The 21,218-nt window shown below is 50.3% G+C and overlaps 2 protein-coding genes across 2 annotated transcripts in view; both read right to left on the bottom strand.

The window, feature by feature from the left end:
- Nucleotides 1-11,072: 11,072 nt before the first annotated feature.
- LOC144468840 (uncharacterized) lies at nt 11,073-17,607 on the bottom strand. Its single transcript, XM_078178602.1, has 2 exons — nt 16,268-17,607; nt 11,073-11,192 (listed from the first exon to the last, which is right to left on the bottom strand). Exons 1-2 carry the CDS (start codon nt 17,348-17,350, stop codon nt 11,073-11,075), a joined length of 1,203 nt encoding a protein of 400 aa, XP_078034728.1. The 5' UTR covers nt 17,351-17,607.
- A 19-nt stretch (nt 17,608-17,626) lies between these two features.
- The window catches only part of LOC144468842 (uncharacterized), a 49,631-nt gene continuing 46,039 nt past the window's right edge, over nt 17,627-21,218 (bottom strand). Inside the window, exon 2 of the mRNA XM_078178605.1 lies at nt 17,627-20,084. Within this exon, the coding sequence (XP_078034731.1) occupies nt 19,861-20,084 (224 nt within the window). The 3' untranslated portion in view covers nt 17,627-19,860. The remainder of the gene's footprint in view (nt 20,085-21,218) is intronic.

The following is a 21,218-nucleotide window of genomic DNA, read 5'->3' as shown; positions in this document are numbered from 1 at the left end:
CACGACTCAATATTCAAAAAAATGTGATTTCTGACCAATTCATTTTTAAGCGCATGATCCGCGTCATCTTTTGCCTATCCGGCTACGAAGTGTCAAGACTATTGAATGGGCGAAGTCAATGAAAATCGGGATCGTTCGAATGGACCGTGAAAATAATTCGAAACGGGAGGACACACGCGGCAAATGGGATCCTCGGCTTTAAACCGGGTCCGTTGCCGGGGTCCGTGGTCCCGTTCCACGAAAAGGGGTCTCCCGGGCCATCCTCCGGGTCCCGTTTCGTGCGGGAGCGGCCCGCGCGGGCCGGAATCCCTGACCTAGGACTACGTTTCAGGGGAGCCCGGCGCGAATTTTGTCCGAAAGTCTCGTCGAACGAAAGAGCGGTTTCGCAGGCCTTCGAGGTCACGGAGCCGGGGAGCAGTGGGGAGGATCACGTCGTCGTCGTCGTCGGAGGAGGAGGTGGCGGAGGCGGAGGAGGAGGAGAAGGAGGAGGAGGTCGAAGAGGGGATCCGAAGAAGGTGGTGGATATGGGCTCCGGCACGGGGGAGTCGGAGGGAAGGAGAAAGAAAGGGAAAGAAAGACGGAGAAAATCGGAGAAAGAGGGAGAGAGAAGGAGAGAAAGGGATAGAGAGAGAGAAAGAGAGTGAAGGAGAGAAAGGGAGAGCCGGCGAGAGAGGATACGCTCCGGCGGAGGAGGACCAAGCGACACGGTAGAAAGAGGAGCGCGAGAGCGGCGTGTAGCCGGCAGAAGAAGAAGAAGAAGAAGAAGAAGACGGCGAGAAGAAGAAGAAGAAGAAGAAGAAGGGGGCTGATCTACCGGCAATATACACACAGAGCCGCACAGACCACGGCAAAACTCCGCAGTTTTGCTGTTCGATTTTGCAAACTTATATTTAGAAGGGCAACGATCTTTTGCCGCGGCAGCTCCGTCCATAGGAGAGGAAAGGTTCTGGGATACGCGCGCGGTCTCTCTTCCGACCGGCCGCCGAGATTTCTCGGCCGTTCTCCCACCGATTCATCGAATACCAATTTCGTGCAACGTTCTACAAATTTTTCGCCTCCTTTTCTTTTTTTTCGCCAGCGAAGCCGGTCGCGTTTTCAACGCGGATTAAACGGCGCGCCGTTCGATCGGCCGATGCCTCGCGCGTTCGGAGCGGAACCAGCACGGGTTAATGGCTGCCCCGCGTACACGCCGCGCCGACTCGTCGTCCACGGCTCGCAATAATTACCGCTCGCGCGTTGGATAACGGTTACTCGATAAGTTCGGTAAATTACACGGCGTAATCCTTAAATAGGGAGATGCGCGCGATGCGACGCCTACCGCGGCCATATACGTCGCCGAAACGCACGGCCGCGGGTAAGAGACGTCCTCACTCTTCCATCGAAAGACGAAATTGCATTTTCTCGAGTCGGACGATTTTTAAGGCAGTCGTCGATTGATTAAAAATTTCTCCAGTCTTTGATTTATCACACCAGATTTACGGAGCATTGGAAACAGCTGTTTCGTGTTAGTCCGCGAAACTAACAACGGGTCATTTAATCCGATTCTCGAGCCAGTGCTTTCGCGATGTTTCACGCGAGTAATGCGGCTCATAAATGTATCATTACGATCCGAATAATCGTAAATTAATTAGTAACCCGTCACTTTGACGCGTTCCGTGAACCCGGTGTTAAAGCCAATTACTCTTCAGCCGGAACGACGCGTAAAGCGGCGCGTTGCCATCAATCAAGAAGTAGAAACTGACTGAAACACAGGGAAACTGGACGGACACGGGGGAAAGAAACGCCTCGGTGCGAGACGATTAACAAAGATCTCCGGCGTGTTTCCGATCCGATGAATAAACGATCCGATCTGGGAGAAAACGTTCGAAATGCTTGAACGAGAAGAGGAACGCGTTCGAAAGAGTAAGACGAGAGCGAAACGCATTTCCCAGGCTCCGATATCTGTCTACTCATTGAGAAAAAGTGCGCGCGCGCGGCCGGCGGCCGGCATTCCGATTAAAATTCAGTGTCACGCGGCAAGGTGATATTTAATAAATCGCGGCGAGGCTTCTTCGCGAGAGTATTGTAATTGCGAAGGCTATTACTGCGAGAGACATAGAGCCGTGTGGTAGCGAGCGCCGCGTCGAAGAAAACCAGTATGCCGGTTCGGTCCGCGGTGGATTATCATTTCGCTAGAACTTGATCTTCGGCCGGCGCGGAGGTTCATTTGCCAAGCTCGCGTTGCTCGTGTTAACGCGTTTTACCTGGCAGCGGGCCAGTCTTTCGATCGATGATTAACAGTTATTTCTTAATCAATTTTTCAATGGACCCGACAAATCGAATCGGGGAGATCGACGAGTCATCATCCGGAGGAATACGATCGAAGAGTTTCTCAGGATTATCGGCCCGAGGAGAAGATTGTTGGACGCGTTTTTGATTGGCCGAGGTCGTTGAAGAGAATCTCGATAGATTAGACTTAGATTAATGCATCTACGACGTTTAGTATCACCGATAACGATCTCCTCCTCTCTGTCCACGTTCCTCCACGTTCCTCGCTTCTATGGAAAATTGTCCGCGGCGTTTTATCCGTTTCGTACAGTTTCTGGTATTGTTTATCGCTCGACAGAGGCATCGAGCGATGATTCAGAAATCAGAATATCAACCGATCCTCGCCGCGCAATGAGTCACGTCACTCGGAACGCGTTAATCCTCGATCGAAAGGCCGCTTAAAAAACGCCTCGCTGAAAATCCTCTTTACCGTGAAACGTTGGACCTCGAGGGTATCAGGGAGCAGACGTCATTAACCACCGACCAAAGTATGTGAAACATATAGAACCAATAGCGGTCCGGAGATCCGATTACCGCCCAGCCATCTGTTTGCCACCAGTCTGACCGGTACAACTTATAACAGTATAAATCGACTATCATCGCGCAGAAAAGGTTGTCGCGTCCGCGAATCGCTGGACGATGCCAGCAGCGTCCAATTAATCAGACGCAAAACTCGATCGCAGATCACTTTGTAATATACGCTCGAACAGATGTCTCGCGATCGAAAAGAAATTCTGTCGAGTTCCGGAGACTGTATTAGAGATGCCAGATTTTACAGATTGGAAGCTAAACGATGAATTTACGACTCAGATGTTCTGAAATTTTTATGTTACATGTAGGATTATATTATAGGAGTCAGATCTTTGCGAGTATAATCGTAGGGGATAGATTTGACGAGCTATGGTTTTTAGAGTTGCAAATCGGACGATTTTCGAGCCGAGTTTTCCAAGCATCCGGACGAAAATATTTCGGAGCCGGTGGAAGCTGCGATCGGCGATCGGATCGCTGGCCCTCGGCGAGCGGTCCGCTGCTCGCGGCCGCCGCCCCTGCGAGCGTAATCTTATCGGTCGCAGCGATGCGGCGAGCTTGTTCTCTCCGCGGCTGCAGAACGACGCGGCCCGGCTCGGCTCGGCTCGGCGCGGCGCGGCACGGAGTCAACGAACGATAAAAAAAAAGCTGCCGACCATACGCGCGACACAAAGAATAAACTCGGTCTCGGCCCTCCCGTTTTCCCCCGTTCCATTCCGTTCCCTCGTCTCGTTTCTTCTTTCGTTCACGCGAGGCCTCCCCCCCGCGCGCGCGCGCCCCTCTCGCGTTCCTCTCGCGTTCCTCTCGCGCGCGCGGTACCGATCCGCGCTGCAACTTCGCTGCGAGAGAGCCGTGTGTGGGCGCGCTGCTCTCTCTCTTTCTCTCTCTCTCTCTCTCTCTCTCTCGCTCCTTCTCTTTATTCCCGGCGTTTCCGTCCTCCTCGCCGGCTCCGTTTTTCTCCGTCGCTCCCGCGCTTTTCCCGGCAGGCCGTCACGCGGCTCTCTCTCTCTCTTTCTCTTTTTCTCCCTCTATCCCACTTTTCTCCTTCTTTCTCCGGCCGACCGCTTGGGGTAGGTCATGGCGGAACCGCGAGAGCCACGGCGAACGACGAACAAGGAGAAAAAAAAGAGGAGGAGGAAAGAACCGTACGCGGCGCGTACACGCTGAAACGCGGTTCGCTTCGCTTCTGTGTCCTCTCCATCCCGTGGCGGCTCTTTGTCGCCGTTTTTCCAGCGCCGACACGTTTTCGACGAGCCATTCGTCATCGGAATGACATTGTTCGTTCCGATACCGCGCGATTTTCACGCCTTTTACCGGCGCACCGTCACGCGACAACCATGAGACGCCTTCCCGAGAACTTTGCGACGAGGCTCTCTCTATTTCTCTCTCTCTCTCTCCCTCTCTCTCTCTAAGATCGTACGATCTTTCAGTTAGAAGCACGGCGAGAGAATTTCGAGACTGTTCAGAAAAGCTAAGATTGTTAATTAAGCTGAGATTGTTGATTAAGTCCAGGAAAGCTAAGATTGTTCGGATAATGGAACTCTCGTGGATTTGGAGCGTTTTTAGAGCAGTCCAGGAAAAACTAATTGTTAAAGAGTCCAAGAAAACTAATAGCTCTTGATCGATGCGTTCGCTCGCGAAACGTGTTCAGTTAATGGCCGGGTTCGGATAGCAGAGATCTCGCAGCAGGTACATTCCGAGCAGATGTTGCCGGGTACGTAGATCGCGAACTTTTAGCGGCGATTGGACCGGCAGGGATTATACCAATCCCCCCCACCTATCAGATTCATCTGAATAATCCTCAATTATCTTTTACATAAACGCGCGTGATTATACATTTATGTCTCCGGCGAGGCATGGATAATTAAACGTGCACATTCTTCGACTCTTTAATGCACTTTCTAATCTCCGACTTGTCGCGTTAACACGTCGAACGGCGTCTCGGTCATAATTGGATGACATAATCTCGTATCCGAGGCAGCCTGAAAGGTTCGATGTTAACCTTTCCAGCCTGGCTACGTTTAAGAAATTGCCGGCAAACCGAGCCAGAATTTTCCGGACGATTTTTGGCCCGCGTTTCGCGGAAGGGTTGCGGGGGGGATACAAGCGCGTCCAACGTTCGCGGTGACTTCGGCATCGCGTCCTGTCAATCGGCATCCGATTAATTTCTCAGGAGACACTGAAAATATCCGCCTTCTATTTTAACGCATCCGTAAACGTCCTGTCATTGATCTGGTTACTCGCCGAATCCGTGCGGCGCTTCAGCATTTTCGACGAACGCGTCTTCATTGAATGGTAATCCGCGCGGCCGCGATTACGAGCAACAACCGACGCGACACGGATTGACCTTTTTAAGCGGATCCGATTATGTTGCCGATCGGAATCTTTACCGATCGCATCGTCCGAGACCATAATTCCGATTCAACGCGTGCCTCGTTTACGCGAACGATCGATGGAGAAATCATTCGATGAATGGTTATTGAAATTATAAGTATATGTGCTTGAAATTTTTATGAAGCAATTTTAATTAAATACTTTCGATATTCTGCGAACATAGAAGGTAGGACTATATCATGCAAGAAGGTAGAATTTCATTTTGATTTCAGAGATAGGAATAATTGTTGCAATTGCCGAGTTATTATTACTAATCGCGAGTCTGGGTTTACGAAATCCGAGTTCTATTAACACTTAACCTATCACGCTGGTTTGTATAAAAATATTATATTTATATAATATTATAATTTATTATATTTTTATATATATAAAGATATTATAATTTATTATATTTTTATATATATAAATATTATATTTTCTCTTTTAAAATCGTCGCAATTATAAAGCGTCTCCTATGGGAAAAGATCTAATAAATTTCTTAATTCTTTATAATAAAAATAGCAAGATCGACGTCCTAATTTCTATAAAACAATAGGCGTCGTATCCCTTCCGTGTTAACAACGGCAGTAAATTTCCGTCTGGCTAAAAAACACCGTGAAATCAATGTCCCGTACGAAGACGATTTTCCGCTGGGACCAACAATAATCCAGAGGCCACGAAGATCGTGTTTATTAAAACGATAGTCACCCTCCACGGCGCGAATTTCTGAGAAAGCCCTCCCCCCATCCCCCCGTGGGTTTGTTTCAATTCGCCGAGGATTGCGCCGGGGTTCCGAAGATCGAACAATTCGATTAGGTGGATGATCTTGGACGACCGTGGCGCGCAAGGGGGCCGGCGGCGGGGAGGGAGAGCCCCGGCCGCGTTATTGTTAGCGATCATGCGATCTGAAAATCATAGAAAATTACTGAAAAGCTAGGAAACTTTGCGGGCGGTGGCCGGCATCGCGAAGGAACCCGGCGCGCGCGGCACGGCCACCACGGTTTCTGCCCCGTGGACTTGAGATGTCGTAATTTTGCGTTCGCCGTAACGGCTCGACGGCACGGAAGTTCCGTCCCTCCCCCCCCCCCTCCCCACCACCGCCCCTCATCATCTTTCATCCGGCGAGTTTTCTTCTTCGACTGGAAACATAGAGAGAGCGAGAGAGAGAGAGAGAGAGAGAACTCTCTCCACCCCTTTCACGTAATAGTAGAAGGGTTAGTGAAACAATGGCACGCGCGAGTACACCGTTATTTAAATAACACGGAACCGCCACGGGGCTGCGAAACGCCGAGAAAAAAAAAAGGAGATCCGTCCAAGGGGATGCGAACGTGAGAAAGACACGAGGAATCTGCGGCGGTCCTTTGTTGCCCGATCATCTGCCTGTCCCGGCTGAAACAGCTTCCGCGTCGCGTTCGCGTTCGCGGTTTCCTCGAATCTCGCGTTTTCTCTCTACTCGATGGAGCATAAATACATTTTTGAGAAATTTAAGTACTTTTTAACTCGAAGATACAATTTTGATAACAAGTATGTAAAGAGAATTTTTAGAACTCCACAAGGGGGATGTCTTAAAATATAAAACGAAATTGAAAGAAATTAAATTTAAAAAAGATAGGATGTCTTAAAATATAAGACGAAATTAAAAGAAATTAAATTAGAAAAATAAGATGTCTTAAAATATAAAACGAAATTAAAAGAAATTAAATTTGAAAAAAATAGGATGTCTTAAAATATAAAACGAAATCGGAAGGAATTAAATTAAAAAAGAAACAGTATTACTAACTCTTTCGTACACAGTGCGTTAACGCTAGGTTTATATAGTCTGTTAAAATTGTAATAATATCAGTTGAAAATCGGTAGGAATTCCTCGCGGTTACTTTTATCAAATTAACGGAAGACAGCGGCTAGTTTGACGTCCGTTCCAGGCGAATACCATCCGAACGCGGCGAATTAGTAGTATTTAGTGCTCATCATTGCGTAATTACTATTATTTAACGTGACTCTCACGCTTCTTTTCGCTCGGAAACGAAAGCCGGGAAAAGTAGCTTCCGGCCGGCACCGGCGAAACAATTGAATTAGCTTTTAAAAGAGAGGAGGATGAATCGCGCGGCGGTGGTTTCATATTCATCTGGACCCTATAACCGTCTCGTTATTAACATTTAACCGGAAAGTTTGTCAGCCACGTATAGCGCACACGGCGCCGTGTAAAATTATTTTCAGTTGTACGAACGCGACGACGGCAGGATAATTGGAACAACGAACGGCTCGCGAGTGGAATCTATTAAGACAGCGTTTCGGTTGTTTCGCGTTCCACATTGTTCCCGTCGATGGTTTCGCGCGCGCGTCTTCGAGTCCCCCTCTCATCCACGTCGTCGTCTTCCTTTTTTTTCTCGGGCGCTGCGATAGTTCCGGTTCTGGCAGCTGTCGTTCAAGATTGGGATTGCGGATCGGTCAAGGGTGGTAACGTGTGTAACGTTAGCTCCGGTTCGCCGCGGAACCGGTTTAAAGACCGGGGTGAAAGAGAGAGATTTGGAGGGAAAAAGCGGCGGTCGCAAAAAATTCATTTGAATCGGCCGGAGGGTCGGGCAGAGGTGTCGAAATAATTGGATTTTAATTTTCCTGCCGGCGAAAGAACAAAAACCGTGTTCTCCCTCTCCCTCTCTCCTCTCTCTTTCTCTCTACCTCTCTTTCTCTCGCTCGTACTCTCGTATGTACATTCTCCTCCCCGATCGGAGAGCCATGAGAACCGCTCACCGTCGAGTGTTTATACAACGTTGCGCCGCATTAATGTTTTCGACTTTCTATCTTCCTTCGCGCCCTTTGTTTTCCCACGATTCGCACCGCCGTGCGCGCGCGCGCGGTATTTTCATTGTCGCTTTCGAACCGATGCTTTCGAATACCCTTTTTGGGAAACCGAGGATTAAACGCCGGGCTCAGTCCTCGAAATTGTTATTCACGAGCGGTACTCTGCAACCGACTCTCTTCGATTCCGCGCAGCCCTCGACGTTGTTTTAACTGCGCGATCGTAATTTTTAATTCGTAATAATTCGATACAATGAACGTGAAACGTATTTTATTATTTAGACGGCCGCGATGTATAAAGATATCGTTCTCCATTTCGGCGCGCCGCAGCTTCGACTGCGGCTGATGCGTTATTTTCCTGCGCGACCGTTTGACGCACAATGCAGCAGGAATGCACAGCCGTTTGTGCATGAAATTAGATACTGCTTTGCTTCAAGCACACAATCCTTGAACCATCCAATTAACCATGAGAACTTTTAATCTGAAATAATCGCGCGCTACGCGGTCTCCGATTTGCTCGAAAAATGGTACAATTTAGTCAGAGACGCCCATAGGCGTCGACGTTCTTCGAGAAGAGAATCTCTGTGTGTCCTACGTGCTTATTGAACACAATGAGAAATTGTTATGATCGACCATAAATGTCTAGAGATTTCTTATCAATAATAGACATTCGTTTCCATCGATTCGTCAAATGATACTCGGTGAAAAATTTCTGCATCAGAAATTACCTACATTTACCTACGTTATTTAATTCCTACATTTAAGAAATGGAATGCATATAGAAGATACACGATGATTCAAAAATCGAACGACATAGTTATCTATACCAAAGCGTCCATGAAAATACGTGGACTCAATTCCCTAAATTATTCAAAGTTATTCCACGTGCTTGCAAGCACAGTGAAACTCGCCTAATCAACCATAAAAGAACCTATCAAGAGATTCACCCTGTGAAAAAATTGCAGACGTCTCCAATCGATTAATTAGCGTACAGAAGATGTAAAATCGTTAAAAAATTGTCCAGGACAGTTATCAATCTCGCCGAGTCCCGCAGAGCCGAGAATCCTCGACGATGTCCCAATAATCGCGTCCCGGTGTGTTGCGGAAGGGTTGCAAGTGTTCCGCGGACACTTTGCCCACGGTAGCACTCATAACACTTTGGCCCCCCCCCCCCCCTCCCCTTCAGCGCGACGCCGGGTATCCACGGAACGCCACAAAGGAGGCGAATGTTTTAATTAAATCCGGGGGAAAACGCGAAAACTTCGCCATCGCGCGCGGGCGCCGCGTTTTTGCGATTTTCGGAAAGTTTCTCGGCCAGGCGCGGCGCGAGACTCTCTCTCTCTCGCTCCCTCTCTCCGCTTTCAAGGTGGCGATGGACGGGCGCGCGGCGGTTTCCTTTAACCACCTCCGCCCGCCGGCTCCTCCATTCATCCCCGTTCCGCCCACCTCCCCCACGGTTTTAGCCGACGGTGGGAATAAAAGAAGAAGCCGGAGGAAAAACAAAAGAACGGGCGGCCGCGGCTACTTAGCGAAACAAATTGTTGCTTTCGTACCCGGGCGACGAGAGAATTTAAAAGTTTTCCGCGAGAGACTCTTCTCTCCTTTTTCCCGCCGCCCCTCCGCGCCACCCCCGTTCATCGTTGGTACGCCCCTGTCCCGGTCCGTCCGCGGTGAAACATCGGCTCCGGCCGTCTCCGTTCGCGGACGTTGCCTCGTTCCTTCGTCGAACGGTTAGCCCAACTCGATTCACGGCTCGTTAGCGGCGCCGCTTCCTTTTCCCTTCATTTCGGTGGCCGGCTCGTAAAAGGGACAACGGCCGTACACGCGGGGCGGACTCGCGCTCGCTCGCGAGCGAAACGCTATCGATCCTGACGGGGACCGTCCCATTAAATCGGCCAACGTCGTGCGTGGAATAGACAACGCCGCGGAACAATTAAACGCGCGGTTATTGTCTCTCGCCCGGGTTACCGTTCTCTCTCTACCGTCTTTCCGTTGCCTCGACGGCATCGGGGCGATTTCTCGCCGTGAACACACACGCTCCGAGGTGAACGCGCGCGCGACGACGTTTTCGCTTGTCCTAAAAAGAAAAGAGGATCGATCTCGAACCGCCACTGCGGTCGATCTACGAACATATGTTTTATTTTTTTTTTTTCGTTTTTCGGTACACGCTCGTGCCCGTCGACGGAGCCAACCGGACGAGAACACGGCAACGTTCCGGTGGCCGTCGACGCGTGTAAACGACAGGCAGTCTTACGCTTTAACACAGAAACATAAACCATACGGAAGCACATATACGCACGTAGAACATCATGCCAGAGCAGCGGTGAGGTAAAACAAAAATTCAAATCTCGTGTGGTCTTTTAATTGTGTCTGTCTGTGTGTGTGTGTAGGTATGTTTGTATGTCACTACCGAAACGAAACGATAAGAAAGGAGGTACGACAATACATAAAAACTAGCTACTAGCGTGTGGAGTACGTGTGCGAATCATCGAAACGATGCTTCATCGTACGGTCAACTCTACTCAGCTCGATGCAAAATCATAAGATTGACGGAAGTACGCCAAACGGCTTTTGTCCAGACGTGCGGGAACTGTGTGTGTGTTGGGTGTGCAGGACTGGCGAGAAATAGATTTGTTAAATAGTAAGTCGATTCAACGTATTTGTATCTCCTCGTGCAGGACGGTGAATAAACTTTTCGTGAAACAGTAGTCACGCATGGACATTGCGTTTTGTTAAATATCCATGCTGTAATTATTATTTCAGAGAAAATATCTTCCTGCGAAGGTACAAACAGTTATACTCTATTTACTCTTTGATAAATCAATTTTTCCCCGGTACGGCAGAGTTTGTGTGACAGGGTTCTTGCTACGCAGGAAATAATAATAATAATAATACTAAGAATGGCAAAATAATAATATGCGTATGCATACGTGCGTATGCATACACACGAGCGAGCTACTAAACGACGGATAGATACAGTGTGTGACAGGTTAGAGGAAGCTGTGCTGTGACCGGGAAGATAGAGATATTATAAAAAAGGGGTTTTCTGTGAACGGGCTGAGTGTTCAACTCACTCGTTGCAGGGTGGACCAGCATTCCTCGAGGGTGCGCTCGCTGATGTTGCCCATTCCTCCGCCTCCGCCGGCGCCTCCCGCACCGCCAAGTCCCGCCGCAGAGGCACGAGACTATCGGGCAAGACAGGAGGCAAAGTGTTAGTTTACTTTCCTGCTGGCCCTTTCCGTTAAACCACTATTACAACAATCGCCTCGATACTCGGACACATGCTTCGCCCGTGGACGGCGCGCGCTCGCGCGGTTTATCGGCCGCGCGTTCTTCAGCCGAATATACCTGTTACACCTACGAATCGTCGGTTCTTTTGTCGACCGTTTGCGTGGCCAACCTCGAACAATATGTTTTCGAGAATTATATTTCATTCGAAGAATTATATTTTTACAATTATATTTTATCAATTGAATACCTTGCACTCGATTAGGCGACTCTGAGACACCGCTAAAAAAATTGTTTCATCGCGTTGCGAAATCATTTTTAAATATATTATGTTACATTATATTTAATCTCAAATTAACAATTTTTAGTGGCGCCTCCAGTGCAAAGGGTTAAACAACTGTCGAAAGTGTCACCTGTGTCAATTTCGTCTGCATAAAATGCACTGTTTTGAATTTACAGCTGAAATGTCTACGAGTGCAAAGGGTTAATACGTTGCACTAGGATTAGCATCTCTTCGTCCTTAATAATTTTTGTTTCTTAATTTTATCTTATTCCTAAAATAATAAAAGAGTCGAATACAAGGGTTAAAATTTTCAACTTACAACTGTTCTGTTCTAAAGAGACAGTTACCAATCCGCTGAAGTTATTTTCTACACACTGATGGACATACATGAAATATATTTAGTTATCTGAAAATGGAAAACATTCTTTATGAAGCAACGCCGCTCGGCAGTTTCGGTATTAGAGCTGCGGCATTTGATCTCCGCGCTACAGAAACTTCGTCGGAAGTGGCCAGGATCGTTCCTCGAGCAGTCGCCGAAGACTGGAAGCGTTGCTTCCGAGTGAAACTTGATAATGTTGTTAACGATATCGACTGTTAATTGATTTACCGCGCGAGATATGAGGTTTCCAAGTTTATATTTTCCGAGACGGACAAAAGCGGCACGATCTTTGCTCGGTTGGTCACACAAGGTTTGAACCGACGTTTCGTTAAATCGTAGGCGTTTGCGATCGTTCAAGTTGTTCAATTAAAGGAGCAATTATTCTTGCAGAAAAATGTTCACGGGGTGCTTGAACTTTCCAACGAGAGATAGATCGGTGGTGGTGGCATTACGTATTAACGTCGGTCCTCTTGCAATTTTAATAGACCCCGGGGTTAGTGTTTAACCGCAGAAATTCGAACAAGCTCGACAAAAGAAAGTACATTCGTGCAAAACGAAGGATCTCTTGTCGCGTGCGCGACCGGCGCTAATTCCGCTGCTCCTAAATTTAGATAAACATGTCGCTCACACGGGCCCGTTAATTAACGAGTTCCTTCGAATTTCTCCTGGCCGGCGTCATGAAAAATTCAAGACGACGGAACGTCGCCGGAAAAGCGTTCGACTTGCCGCGGATTGTTTGTAATAAAGAAACGGGGGAACGCGATCGCGTTCGCGATGGAGATCGAGCCGCGTGTTCCGGCGATTCGGGACACTGAAAATTAGCCGCCGGGAAAATTGATAGGTTCGGGATACCGCGCGAATATATTTCCACATCGATCCGCGGTACATATTCTTCGATAATTAACGGAGCGGACGTATATAGCAAAACTATTTCGAAGAGTTTGGAGCGTCATTTAACACGTCGCGGCTCTTTGCAGGATTTATGGTTACTTAAATATTATACAAGCTCTGCATTATGTAACGAGGGAAAGGTGAAGTCCATTAACTTGTAAGAAGCGGCGTCAATCTTTCCAATCAGAGACTCGTCGATGCCCGAAAAGAATGGAGCACTGTCAAGACTCAATCATTGTTGGAACGGCCGGCTGCGCGAAATTCTTCCCGCGAATATCATCGTTCGTTGAATCATCGATAACAAAAGATCCGCGACGAATTACGCTCGAATAACGCAAGGAAAAGAAAAATTGTTAATAATGCTCTTCGGATAAGTTCGAAGCAATGTACAACTATTGACACACTGGTCGCCTATCGGGATGTTTAATTAACCCCTTGCTCTGCGCAATATCGTGTCAGACTGGTCACGATGATTTCGAGCATGATTTACAAAATGTTCAAATTATTCGTGTCTTTTAAATCGAAAATCGATTCTGTAGTTCCATTATCGAAATTTAATCGCCAGTGTATAGGCTGGCATGTAATAAATGTAAGTCTTTTTTTCTCATCTAGAAGTCTATTAGAAACAATGACGAGGTGCTAGTCACCGTTGCTGCGAAACAAATCGCAGTGCAAGGGGTTAATACTGAAATCAATTATGTTGACCAAAGAAAAATTGCCGAGCGACTGTGAACAGACGTGAATGTCTAAATGGAATAGCGATTAGTTGGCTGCGGACTTTGCGCACTTCAGATTCAAACAACTATTAGTAATTTATTGTAGGTTATTAATTATAGTTTATACACAAAGCCGTGAAGTCGTTGGAAGAACTGAAGGATATTTTTCAAACGCGAGGAATCTATCAAAATAATTAAAAGAGAGAAGACATTAGCATTAACTTTCTCAAAATTATTTTAGACAGCTCTTAATTCGCCTAAAAATATATCGCCTAAATATATCGACTATCAAAAATAAAAAGACGCGTTATTGCTAATAAAACCTGTCGGACTCGCCAGCAGTGACATCTTTCTTCAAATATTAACGATCCCGTCGCAATCAACAAATTACTGAATAAACGATAGATCCCTTCGTGTATCAGTGTCCAGAATCACCGGCCGGTTGGTGCAAAGTCTCGTCGTTGAAAAGAAGAACAGTGGCGGGGTCGAAAAGAAATGGGTGATTGGGTGATCCAAGTGATGGTGACGGTGGTGGTGGGGGGGTTTGGAGTGAAAAGAAAATCGTAGAAAAATTCGTTCGGTATTAGCGGTGGCGAGCGGGACCCCGAAGCGGATCCGCGGGGATATATTTACTTAGTTTCCTCGTATCGGAGCTCGCGGGGACTGCGGCATCGCAGAAGCACGCCGCGATATTTTCTCGAGAACATCTTCTCGGCGTACCGTATGACGTATGCGTATAGTATTATCTGTGTTGCGCGGGTCAAGAACCCCGAGAGACGACGTATCTGCATCTCCTCGCATCGGTGTGCGTGGGCCGCGTTTGCATTTGTGGCCCCGTGACTCTAATGTGTGCGTGCCTGCCTGCCCGCCCGGCTGCTCGCTCGCTCGCTTACTCGCTCGCTCGCGCACACGCTCGCACACGCTCGTACACGCTCGCTAGGATAGCTGCGACCGCCCGTTCACGTTCACTCGCTTGCACTCCCTCTGCCAATCTGTCTCTCTCTCTCTCTCTCTCTCTCCCCCCTTTCTCGCCACGTCTCTGTCGCACTTTGCACTTCTCCCTCTCGAGCTCCCTGTCTCTCTCAATCTCCCTCCCTCTACAATCTCTCTCTCTCTCTCTCTCTCTCTCTCTCTCAAGCTCAAGCTCCCTCTTACTCCAATCTCTCTCTCTCAAACTCCCTCTCTCCCCAATCTCTCTCTCGCTCTCCCAATCTCTCTGCCTTTCTCTCTCTCTCTCTCTCTCTCCGTCTTCCTTTCCCTCCGTCTCCCGGCAAAGTCGTCTCTCGCTCGCGTTCCCTGCCCCTCTCTCTCGCTCGTTCCCGCGGCGAACGCGTGTTGTGAAGTACCCGCGACGCGGTAAGTCAACGTATTCCGATGTGCGTGAACCATGGTCAGTGTATCTCGGGTACAGTCGCGGATTCAAACACTTCGTCGGGGCGAAATTGCCCGGCGATTCCTTCCGAGACGAACAATCGTGCCGACCGACGCGCGGCTCTCGATGACTACGGCGTCGAGCCCTTTGCCCTTTTCCGCGCGAATGTTTCAGGTAGTTCGGCGGTTTTCGGGGAAAACGTCTTGCGGAGACCCGGATCGCGCGGCCCTAACGCCCGGCTGGATCGATGCTCGTCCCTGGCGAATTCGTCCGATTTTACAGTTTTTCTCGTAGATCGAACAATCCGTTTCTCTTTTCAGAATCGAATGCTTGTTATTACTATCTACGCGCGAGAATCTCACGAGAATCTCACTCCAAAAGACAACGATTATTAATGTCGTGAAAATCGGAGAAGCACTTGAACTTTCTACTTTCGCATTATCTCGAGAAGTAACACTAAAAATGCAGCTGCGCGAGAGATTATGCTTTAACAACAATTATTTCGCCGGCAAATGTTTGCATCGTTTCGCCCGACAAACGTTATTATCGTGCGCCTCGCGCGCCTGGAATGCGGTCTTTGTCTGACGATATCGTTAGAACGGCGGCATTTTTTCACGGGCGAATCGTTGAAATCGCGTCGACGGAAACATCGCCGGCTGAAAGAATCGCGGTCGATACCGTGGGTAACCCGTTTCCGGACGGGGATCGTTGGCATAACAATTTGCAATTCGGCGTGTAGCCTCGGACGGGTTATTTCGACCGCCTCCGCGCGATTCGTGTAATCGATTGGCCAGTGGTAAGAACATCGACAAACGTGTTTCTGCAACTTTCACGAGACGTAAGCCTAGTTACTTTTAATACCGCTCGAGTGTTTCTGCCGCGAAAACCGACGGCGGGCACTTCCTTATGGGAAAGTAATGTTCTAAACTTCGACGAACGGATTCACATAGGCGACAGGGCCGCGACGCGCGTTCGCGATTTCGATCGCGTGGCGTCGATCGTCGACGATCCGCGATTCCAACGATCACCGCAAGACGAGAACGTTCGCTTCGCGGAGCGTATTTTTCATCGTCCGGCAGAAACTGTTTGGCAGTATTGTCCGGCGTCGGTCGGCCCAAGTGAACGACCCTATTTATCGGCGCATTATGCACTTTTATCGCGGTCGCCTCGTCCCAGTTATTTATCTCATCTCTCCGGGAGCACGGCCGCGCGGAGTAGGACCGCGGAGATCGAGAGAGTACAGAGGCGAGGTGATCCGTGCAAGTGCACGCGAAGAAAAGGTTTGCAAACGCGCGTACGTAAACCTTTACGTACGTACCTACGCGGGCGTGCGTGCTCGCGTTTGTCAAAAGAGAGAAAAAAAAGTAAAATGATTTGAATCGTCGTCTCACCTGTAACTCGTTGACGAGCTTCTCGGTGATGGCGTCGTGGGAGTCCTGGCTGGTGGCGCCGGGACTCAGCATCGAGTTCTGGGAGTTTTGCTGCTGGTTGGCGGACATGTTCATCCCGGCGAGACCGCCGTTCTGAGCGATGGTGCCGGCCATGTTCAGCGCCTGTTGCTGTAGGTTCTGGGTGAGGTTCTGCGCCTGTTGCTGCAGGTTCTGCGTCAGGTTCTGGGCTTGCTGTTGCAACGCCTGCTGGCTGAGGCTCTGCCCGATGTTCTGGGTGAGGTTCTGGGCCTGCTGCTGCAGCGTCTGCGACAGGTTCTGCGCCTGGCTCTGCATGTTCTGCTGCAGATTCTGGCTGGCCTGGCTGAGGTTCTGGGGCTGGTTGAGCAGCTGTTGTTGCTGCTGCGGCGACAAGCTGGGCGTCAGACTCTGCGCCAGGTTGTGCTGCAACGTCTGGCCGAGGCTCTGCTGCATGTTCTGCGAGAGCGCCTGGGTCAGCGCCTGTCCCAGATTCTGGTTGAGCGCCTGAGCCGCCTGGACCGCCTGGACGGCCAGCGACGGACTCGAGGCTTGCGACATGGTCTGTTGTGCTTGCGCCAGGTTGTGCAGGCTCTGGGCCATGCTGGACGCGATCGCGCTCTGATGGTCCGCCTGAGGGGACGGCGTCGTCGGCGCCGGGGAAGACTGATGCTGCGCCGCCTGAGCCGTCTGCTGGCTCATCGACATCGCGTGCTGCTGTTGCTGCTGCATCTGCTGCTGCGGGCTGGCCGTCGGCCCTAGCCCGGCGTTAGAACTTTGCTGGACCTGCTGCACGCCGGCCTGCTGCTGTTGTTGCTGTTGCTGCTGCTGCTGCTGTTGTTGTTGCTGCTGCTGCTGCTGCTGACCCAGAGGGCTGTGCATTTGCGGCACCTGCTGGTGTTGCTGTTGCTGCGTCGAATTCGATATCGGGCTATGCTGTATCCCCGGCGAGTGCTGAGGCGGGCCCCGTTGCGGCTGCTGCCAGTAGTCGGACATCTTGAAGACATGCTGTCGCAGCGCGTGGAGGTTCGCGGCCGCCGCGGTGACGGCCGACGTTTGAACCTCCATTGGTTCTGGCTCGTTCTCGAGGTCCCCCTCCGGCGAGCTGCAAGGGTCCTCGTCCTCCTCCTCGTCCTCTCTCTCGGTGATGTCCTCGTCGTCCTCGTCGTGGATTCTGACCCCCCTGTCGATGGGCTCGGGCCCCGGCTGGCCTCCTCCAGCAACACCAGCAACACCACCGCCACTTCCACCGCCGCCACTTCCGCCGCCGCCACCGCCACCTCCACCTGCTCCACCGCCACCTCCTCCACCTCCTATCCCACCCCCCGAATCGCCAGAGTGGAGATGATTCCCGGGGTGGTGTTGATGATGATGATGATGCTGCTGAAGGTGATGGTGTGGACGCGACTCCGGATTTTGGCCCTGCTGGTGCTGATGTTGCTGCGGCTGTTGATGCTGTTGCTGCTGCTGCGGCTGTTGTTGCTGCTGCGGCTGTTGTTGCTGCTGCTGCTGTTGTTGCTGCTGCTGTTGCTGATGGTGATGCTGTTGCTGGTGGTGGTCCAAGCCAAAGTCGGGTTGGGCTTGCGTCTGGGCACGTAGGTCCAGGGCCGCCGTCGCGTCCGAAATTTTGAGGCCTTCGCGAGAAGCCCGGGCTACCCCCTTCCGGCGCAGCTTGCCCGCTTTTTCGCACCCCTTCCGGTAAGCAGCTCGACGGCCGGCACACTTCCGCGCTCGCCGCCGTTCCTTCCTATCTTCCTGACCGCTCTATCGCGCCTCCTCGACTCGCTGCCTCCCGGGATCCGATCGTCCCGATGGGACACCGATCCTCGCTCGACGTGGGCGGCGGGCAACGTCAGTTACTCGCCACCTGCTTCGACTTCCCGGGCCTGCTGCTGCTGCCTCCCGCTACCTGGCTCATGAAACTCTTTCCCTCGGTACACACTGGCGGTCTTGTCCTCTTTCTGCGCCTGCTGCTGCTTCTTCTTCTTCTTTCTCTACCGGTGCCTTTCTTTTCTTCGCTGCGTCCCTCTCCGTGGGCCTCTCGGTTTCGTCTCTTATTTCTCGTTTAACTCCCTACCTCGCTAGATCGGATGGTACACCCCTCTCTCTCTCTCTCTCCTTCAAACGATCAGGTCAAATCCGTGGTCTCCCGTAAACGATCTTCACTCGTCGGTCACTCGTTCCTCGCGTGCGTCTACGCGGTTTCGATTGTTTCACCCTCGAACTTCTCTTAGCTACTCCTCCTCCCTGTTATGGTCTGCATTTGATGGTTATATTCGAGTGCGTACACTTATCTGCTTGCGGTGTATGGTATGTGTGTGTGGGTTCGTGTGTGTATGTCTCGTGTGTGTATGTATGCGAATCGATGCGCGCTCGAGCGGACGTTCTCCGGCACTGTGTCTTCGCGGAGAACACCCTATTTTCTTTCGTCTATCTAACTTAAAGTCTATCGTACACTTAAGTTCAGGTTAAAATTTAGGATTGCCCAGCCCGGACGGTGTGAACGAGAAGGACAGTCCGTGCGGACGCGAAATCCTCTCTCCTCTCTCACTCTCTCTATCTTCGGTGTTGAACTTGTGCGCGCGGTTTTTTTTGGTCGGTCGTTTCCTCTCGCGTGTGTGCGCGCCTCTCTCTCTCTCTCCTTCTCGAGATGGCTTTTCACCGGCTTTCGTGTCGTCGGCGTAACGAAGAATCTCGCACTCGCGGATGACACTGCTCGTCCCGTTTTGCCCTGAAGTAGTTCGAAGCCCCGTTGATGTTGATGTGCGTGTTGTATATGTGCGTGTGTGCTGGCGAACAGGCGAGCCCTTTCCACCCGTTCACCGTGTCGAATGCGTGGTGTGTAGGATTTCTTTATAAACCGGGACGGCAGTACTGTCGGCCGCTTCGTCGACGATCCCGCGCTCGTCGTTCGTCACTCGTCTTCTTCTCTCGATCGTCGCGAATAAATCTCTCTCTGATCTCTCCGTCAGATCGGCGCTTTGTATTTTTTTCTCCGCACACTTTCCGCCGCGTCGAAAACTCGTTGGAATCCCTCTTCGTCCGGTAACCAAGTTCTACGACACGACGACCACCGAATTAAACGCGCTCGGTTCTCTGATCCCCTATAACTGGAAAATCGCGTCCGGTCACGATGACTCCTCCTCGAAATGCGACTCTAGGGTATCTTTTAACTCTTTAAAAGGAATTCTATCTCGATTATCGATTAACCGCTCGTCGTTAACGATATCGTCGATGGTAGTTGTGGTTGCTTCTTATTATCGTTTAGGTTTAATAATATTGCACTTAGGTACACTCGTTTTTTGAACACACTGAAATATATATGTATGCGGCGCGAGGTTCTCTCTTAGCGAGCTTCTTCTGATTCTTCTCACTCTTCTTCTTTCTTCCACTTCTCTCTCTCTCTCTCTCTCGACTTCCTTTCGGCTTCTTTTCACTGTCCACTTTCGCTTCTTTGCTACTCTCTCTCTCTTCCTCTATCTCTCTTTGCTCTCTCTCAATCAGATTTTACTGCCACTGGTTCTTCAGCTTCCGCTTCTCTTCTCGTAATCGTTGATAAATCACTATCCCTCTCTCTCTCACTCTCTCTCTCTCGCTAACAATCGCCTCTTCTTCACTTTCCTCTCTTCGCTACTCCGAATCACTCTCGTCGCAACCCCGCTTCTTCTCGCTTTCGCTCTTCTTTTCCTCTTGTGTTCCTCCGCTTCTTCTGCTTTGCTCGTCTTATTCTGCTTCTTCCGCTTTGTCCAGTCTTCCTCTCCTGCGCGGGAATCTCTTGCTGCAATGCGTCTCCCGCTCGAAGCTGGAATTCAGAAAAGAAAAACAGACGCTAGATTTGCTGGCCGTTCACACGCGACAATTTTTTGGGGGTTCACTATCATAGGATTCATTCAAAAACTAAATCAACAGTCCTCCTCGCACTGTGTCACCACGGGGTAAAAAGCCCGGTCCGGCTGAAAGGCATGCAAAAAAACTAGGAGATATCTCGCTCGCGGTGAACCTCTCGCACTGAAGCCGATCGCCGGGTCTCTCCCTCTCTCTCTCTCTCTCTCTTTCTCTCTCTCGCGTCACCTTTTGTGCCACCTTGTTTCACAGAAAAACTCGCCGGGCCCCGGAAACTATCACACAAAACCTGTGTCGCGTCCGTCGAACCGAGGGTAATCAAGAATTGATTAGAACTGAATTAAGAATTGAGAGGATGAAAGAAGCCGTAAGATGAAAGGGAGCCGATTGACAGAGGAAGGGATTCGGGAGGTTGCTATCCATCGAGAAGCTCGCGGTTGTTCGCGAGATCTGAATTTCGCTGAAATATTTCTCCGTTTCGAATGCTGACGTTTCAGACTCGATTTGCGATGGCATTTTGGAAAGGTAATCTCGACCGGCGTCTCGCGAAACTATTTTACACATTTCCGACCCGATCCCGCGATCGCTCGACTCTCGATTCCGCGAATTATTCCTGGAAGATCGTCCCGCGGAGCACGTGAGACGCGGAGCGTTCCGCCGTCGCGTCACTCTCGACCACCGAGACGAGCTTCTCCGTCAAGGCTCGGATCGACTGTCTAACGAAAAAACGAACATCGAGACTCGCGAATGGTACACGGTATAACGTAGCCACGATCCTAGAGAACCGGAGAAACTGAGATCTCGATCGTCCATCGGAAAACTAGCTGCAACAGTCGCGAACATTTTCGGCGCACTCTCGCGAATCAATCTATCCCACGATTCGGCGGATCTCCCGACGAACACCTGGACGTTTTCGTCCTCGAGGAGGATCGGAGCTCGATCGCACGACGAAGACCCGCGGCTCGTCGCGTTTCTCGAGGGACGAGGAACGGCGTTTCACAGGAGAAAGTCCCGCGATCCTGGAACTCGGGATATCATCGTCGCCAGCCAGCGAGGCCGCGACACAAAATGCTTCCTGGTCACCTTGCCGCCG

Source organism: Augochlora pura, chromosome 4 (assembly GCF_028453695.1).
Source record: "Augochlora pura isolate Apur16 chromosome 4, APUR_v2.2.1, whole genome shotgun sequence".
Classification (NCBI taxonomy): Eukaryota; Metazoa; Arthropoda; class Insecta; order Hymenoptera; family Halictidae; genus Augochlora; species Augochlora pura.
Note: the sequence above shows the minus strand (reverse complement) of the source record. Positions and strands in the feature narration are given on the sequence as shown.